Genomic DNA, 6317 nt, shown 5'->3' on the forward strand with positions numbered 1-6317 from the left:
TAGTGAGATTCATCCTGCAGGGCTGAGGAGGGCTGTGAAGTGCAGGAGTTAAAGGCTCAGTCCCCGACCCGGGTGGCAGTGGAGGGTCTCAGCCCAGCCTGTTGCCCGTCACCCCAGAGGCTTGACTCCAAGCCAGTGCCACCTGGGAGGGGGCCTGTCTCAGCTTGCAACATCCCAACCTGCTTTCCAAGTCTTAAGAGTCCTTGCCCACCGCTTTGGGTTTGCCAGGACACCAGGTGCGTCTCCAGCACCCTTGGGTACCTGTCCAGGGCCAAGGCCACATGTGGAGGCTGAGGAGATTCCTGAGGTTGCATCATGCTGGTCTCCACGCTCCGTATAATCTCACCCTCGCTGGCTCGATAAGCCCTAGTGCAGGTCAGGACGCACCCAGCTGCTGCAGTCGGTCGTCGGGGCAGCCGTCCCAACCCGGGATGCAATTGAAGCAGCTACTGACGCTGGAACTTCTGGTCCTGTGGCCACAGTCCGTGCTGCAGCCTCGCAGCAAGTTGTCCCCTACTCCTCACACCCGGGCCCCCAAGCCCCCTCCTCCCAACTTGGCATAACCCCCCAGGCTGAGGCGGTCCAGCCGTGGCCAGCTTCGGTGCGCACAGTCCCGCGGCGCTGGGGCCCCGAGGAGGAGCTCGCCGAGCCCCAGATCCAGAGACTTGGAATGCTCGATGCAGGAACCGGGGGGCTGCACCGTGATGATCACGTGGCCAGCCTGGGCTCGTGGACCCCAGGGTGGGGCCAGCCCCGGGCCCTTCAGCGGGTAGCTGTTGAGCAGGGCCGGTAACCCCAAGCGAGGATTAGCAGGCTCGGACCGCAGGCTCCGCACGGACGGGACGGGCGAGGTGCCCCGGCGCGGGGACAGGTCCCAGCTTTCTGGCTCTGGGGCGCGGGGAGTCCTGGGGCTGGGAAGGAGGGCGCAGTCCCAGCCGGGGCCGTCGGGGGGCCGGAGCGCCTGGGCCCGCAGCACCCCCTGGCGGAGCCGCCGCGTCTCCAGGTCTCGGTTCTCGTACAGAAGCGTGTTGGCGCAGATGAACACGAACAGGCCGACCCCCATGATCACCGGCCCGAGCAGCCGCAGCCGCTCGTGCGGGCCGTGGCCCCGGCCGGCGCCGCGCCCCTCGCGCCGCAGCTCGCCGGCGGGGGGCGCGCTGGCGTTGGCGGCCCGGGGCCCCGGCGCCCCCGCGCGGTGCGGCCAGTAGCCGGCCACCGCGATGCTCATGCCCACCAGCACCACCAGCGCCCCCAGCGCGGCGAACGCGCCCGACGGCGAGCGCAGCCGCAGCCGCGCCCGCACCCGCAGGGGCTCGGGCGGGGAGCGCGGGCGCCGGCGGCGGCCCAGGCGGCGGCCCAGGCGGGACACGCGGCCCTCGGGGCTCCTCCGCGCCTCCGCGCCGGCTCCGGGGCTGCCGGCCGTCATCGCGCGGGCGTCCGGGCGCTCTGCGGAGAGAGGAGGGAGGCGGGGCTGGACCGACGGCCGGCCGGGCCCCGGGCCGGAGCCGCGCGGCCGGCGGCGCTTGGAGATCCCCGCGGCCGCCCCCGGACCTCCCCGGGCGGCGAGGCCGGCGCCGCCCCCGCGCGGGTTTTCCGCAGCGCCGCTCCGAGCCAGGGACGCGCGGCGCGGCGGGCGGGCGGGGGGCGGCGGGCCCTGGGCCCCCTGCCGCCGCACGTGTCCGCGCCTCGCCTCGGCGGCCCGGCGCGCGGGGTCGCGCCCACCTGCCCGCGGTACCTACCGCAGCGCGGGGCGCGGGGGTCGCCGGCTGCGGCCTCTGCGCGCCCGCCCCCTCCTCCCGGGCTCCCTCAGCCGGCGCGGGATCTGCAGCAGGAGAGACGCGGGCTGGACTCGGCGGCCCGCACTGGCGGCCCCGCGCAGGACCTGCTCCAACTCCGGCGGAGGCGCCGGCCCCTGCTGGCGGGCGGCCGGGCCGGGCCGGGGCCGGGACGCCTCCCTCCCGGCGCCCCCGTCGGCCGCGCGAGGCTGTTCCAGGTTGCGGCGTTTCCGATTCGGCTCCTCGGATGAATCATCCCCTTCCCGCCGCCTGGCCTCCTTTCCAGCCTCCTCCTCCGCCCAGGGCCTCGGTGGACCGCGTCCCAGCCCGAGCGCAGCGCCCGAGCGCGGGCTGGACGCCGGGCGGGGCCGGGACCGCGGTCAGCAGCCGGGGCTCTGCGGCCCCCGCCCCGGCCCCGCTCGCGGGCTCCCCGGGCTCGGCCTCCCCCGCCCCCTGCCGCGCGGCGCCCGCCGGCCCAGCCAGGACCCGGCCAGGGGGCGCCCAGCCCGGCCAGGGGGCGCCGGCCCAGCCAGGACCCGGCCAGGGGGCGCCCTGCCCGGCCAGGGGGCGCCGGCCCAGCTCAGGGCCCGGCCAGGGGGCGCCCTGCCCGGCCAGGGGGCGCCCAGCCCGGCCAGGGGGCGCCGGCCCAGCCAGGACCCGGCCAGGGGGCGCCGGCCCAGCCAGGACCCGGCCAGGGGGCGCCCTGCCCGGCCAGGGGGCGCCGGCCCAGCTCAGGGCCCGGCCAGGGGGCGCCCAGCCCGGCCAGGGGGCGCCCAGCCCGGCCAGGGGGCGCCGGCCCAGCCAGGACCCGGCCAGGGGGCGCCCTGCCCGGCCAGGGGGCGCCGGCCCAGCCAGGACCCGGCCAGGGGGCGCCCAGCCCGGCCAGGGGGCGCCGGCCCAGCTCAGGGCCCGGCCAGGGGGCGCCGGGCCGGCACGTGCAGCGCCGCGAGCCGGGGCCGCCGACGCCGCGGCCGGGGCGGGCACGTGGGGCGGGGGTCCCGCCGCTGCGCTCACCTGCGGCCCGCGAGCCCCGGCCCGGGTCGTCCCGCCGAGTCCCGCCCCGCGCCGTCCAGCCCAGCCCAGCCCGGGCGGGCCGGCCGCAGGGTCCCCCCGACGGGCCGGAGGCGGCGCGGCGGGCCGGGCGGGCCGCCAGTTTCCATGATGCGCGGCCGCCGGCCCCGCGGGAAGAATTTCCGGCCTGGGATTGATTATCGCCCGCCCCGCCCCGCGCGGGACCCCCGGCTCGCGGCCGGGGGAGGGGCGCTAATGAGAGCCGGCTGGCGCCGCGGGCCGCAGCCCGGCCCCCCACCCCGCGCCCGCCTTCGCCCAAGCCCGGGTCTTCCCGTCCTGGCCCCCTGCGGATCCACCTCCTGCTGTGGCCTTCCCTGTGGCTTTCCTCCCGGCCCTCTGCCCTCCTGCGGTCCTGTGCTGGCCCCTGTCCACCAAAGCACAGCAGGGTTACCTCAGGCGCCTTCCCCTTTCTTCTCCAGCTGGTCCACCAGGTCCTGGAGGATGCTCTTTTCGTCTGGAATCAGCCACATTCTCCTTTCCCCGTGGTCACTCTCCTGCTCCAGGCCACCGGCATCTCTTGCCAGGAGCCAGAGCCATGCAGTCCCGCCTCTTCACGCTGTCTAGCTGTTCTGCAGACAGCAAGCAGCTTTCTGCTCTGAGTCTGACCCTGCTGCTCCCTGCTTAAAACTCTCAGTGGCTCCCTTGCATTGTCCAAAGATAGTTTAAGATTTCTCTTGTCAGCTCTTCGTGGTGGCGCACACCTGTAATCCCAGTACTTGGGCGGCTGAGATAGGAGGAGCACAGGCTCAAGGCCAGTTTCAGTAACTTAGTGAGACCTTCAACATCTTAGACCCTGTTTCAAAATAAAAAATAGCCAGGTGGCCGGGCGTAGTGGCGCACGCTTGTAATCCCAGCATTTGAGAGGCTGAGACAGGAGGATCGTGGCTTGCGGACCTCCTCAGCTACATAGTGAGGCCCTCTGCAACTCAGTGAGACCCTGTTTCATAATAAAGAATAAAAAATAGGGCTGGTGGTGTAGCTCAGAGATAGAATGCCCCTGGGTTCTATCCCCATTATGAAAGAAGGAAAGAAAGAAAGGAAGAAAGAACTGAAATAGGGCTGGGGATGTGGTTTAGAGGGAGAGTGTCTCTGAGTTCAATCTCCAGTCTTTCTCTGCCTGTCTGCCTGCCTGCCTGCCAGTTTCTCTCTCTCTCTCTCTCTCTCTCTCTCTCTCTCTCTCTCTCTCTCTCTCTCTCTCTCACACACACACACACACACACACACACACTACTCTTTTCTCCACTGGCCCTGGCCCTCTCACACCCCACACCCTCAGGGTATCAACTTGGCCTCAGGGGCTTCATGTTTCTGTCCTGTCAGGAAAACCCACTTCCCTGGTGGTCCCCGCCACCTCCTCCTCCCTCAGAGCTCTGGGCCTTCTCCTTCCCCCTCACTTGGCCCTCCAGCACCAGAGTGTCCCTGCACCCAGGTGAACTGAGCTCTGAGGGCAGCCCCGGGTGTGTCGGCTCAGCCAGGAGCCTGCGCCCTGTGGTGTCCGGCTGCAGCCTGTGAGCAGAAGGTGCGTACGGCCTGTCTCCTGCCCCTGGGCCCTGGACCCCTTCCCATTCTCCACCCTGGGACTGGCCCAGAGTGCAGAGAGAAAGGACTCGCTCTCTGAGGCTGTTTCCCCCATCTGAGGAAAATAATGATGATAATGAAATACAAGCCAGGCGTGACAGCACACGCTTATAACCAATCCCAGTACTTGGGAGGCTGAGACAGGAGGATCGGGGTTCGCAGACAGCCTCAGCTTCTAGTGAGGCCTTCTGCAACTTAGTGAGACCCTGTTTCAAAATAAAGAATAAAAAATAGGTCTGGGTAAGCCAGGCGTGGTGGCACACTCTTGTAATCCCAACATTCGGGAGGCTGAGACTGGAGGATCGCGGTTCAAAGCCCTCCACAATTTAGTGAGACCCTGTTTCAAAATAAATAATAAAAAATAAAAAAGGGCAGGGGGTGTAGCTCGGAGGTTGAATGCCTCTGGGTTCCATCCCTAGACCCCCCCCAAAAAAAAAAATAGGGCTGGGGTATAGCTTGGAAGTAGAATCTCTTTGTGTTCCATCCCCAGTACCACAAAAATAATATAAAATATAAAATAAAGCCGGGCGTGGTGGCGCACGCTTGTAATCCCCGCGCTTGGGAGGCAGAGACAGGAGGATCGCGCAGGTTCGAAGCCAGCCGCGTGCGCTGGCTTAGGAGACCCTGTTTCCAAATAAAAAATGTAAAAATAGGTCTGGGAGTGTAGCCCGGCGGTAGAAGGGCTCCCAGGAACCCCAGTACCACCAAAAAAATAAATAAATAAATAAATAAAATAAATAAATAAATAAATAAATAAAATAAAAAATAAATAAATAAATAAAAAGATGAGGGAACTAGGCATAGTGGCAGACACCTATAACACCAGTACTTGGGAGGCTGAGATAGGAGGATTATAGGTTCGCAGCCAGCCTCAGCAACTTAGTGAGGCCATCCACAATTTAGTGAGTCCCTGTTTCAAACTAAAAAACTAGCCGGGCGTGGTGGCTCACGCTTTTAATCCCAGCATTCGGGAGGCTGAAACCTGGATGATCGCGGTTCGCGGACAGCCTCAGCTACTTAGTGAGGTCCTCTGCAACTCAGTGAGACCCAGTTTCAAAATAAAGAATAAACCGGGCGTGGTGGCGCACGCTTGTAATCCCTGCGCTTGGGAGGCGGAGCCAGGAGGATTGCATAGGTTCGAAGCCAACCGCGCTGGCTTAAGAGACCCTGTTTCCAAATAAAATATATAAAATAGGTCTGGGAGTGTAGCCCAGAGATAGAAGGGCTTCCAGGAACCCCAATACCACCAAAAACAAAAACAAAAAATAGGGCAGGGGGTGTAGCTCAGAGGTCAAATGCCCCTGGGTTCCATCCCCAGACCTGCAAAAACAAAACAAAACAAAACACTAAGGTGTAACTCATAGGTAGAAGGCCTCTGATTCAATCCTTAGTATCACCAAAACAAATACATAAATGGGGGAGGGAATAATCTCTCTCTCTGGGTGTTAACTTGAAGGTTAGAGAAGAGACCATGAAGGCCTGGAAGCAGCCCCTCCTGCCCCTGAGCGTGGGCATCTGGGCACAGAAGCCAGGGTTTGGGGGCTATAGACACCTTCTCTGGGGATCATGGGAGAGAAGGGTCCCATATATCTGAGCAGATATAACCCTGTTTCATTCTCTGGAGAACTCTGGGACATCATGATGGGGATCATGGGAGAGAAGGGTCCCATATACCCGAGCAGATATAACCCTGTTTTATTCTCTGGAGAACTCTGGGAGGTCAGTGTTATGCCCAGTTTATAGATGAGAGACTGGCGAGGAGGCCAGCCCGTGGACCCAGCCATCTCGTCCCCTCATGGTGAGAGGCCTCCCAGGCCTGCTGGGCTCCACCTAGCAGACCTGTGGGGAGCCAGTGGCCTCAGTACCGGGACCCTGATTGCCATGGAGGCCTCC

General features: G+C 65.1%; 1 protein-coding gene across 1 annotated transcript; it reads right to left on the reverse strand.

The window, feature by feature from the left end:
* Positions 1 to 520: 520 nt before the first annotated feature.
* TMEM200B (transmembrane protein 200B) lies at positions 521 to 1441 on the reverse strand (the record flags this gene model as incomplete). The annotated part of the gene is made up of 1 exon (XM_080690517.1): positions 521 to 1441. Exon 1 carries the CDS (start codon positions 1424 to 1426, stop codon positions 521 to 523), a length of 906 nt encoding a protein of 301 aa, XP_080546643.1. The 5' UTR covers positions 1427 to 1441.
* Between the last annotated feature and the right edge of the window lie 4876 nt (positions 1442 to 6317).

Source organism: Muscardinus avellanarius, assembly GCF_963383645.1.
Source record: "Muscardinus avellanarius genome assembly, chromosome: 3".
Taxonomy (NCBI): Eukaryota; Metazoa; Chordata; class Mammalia; order Rodentia; family Gliridae; genus Muscardinus; species Muscardinus avellanarius.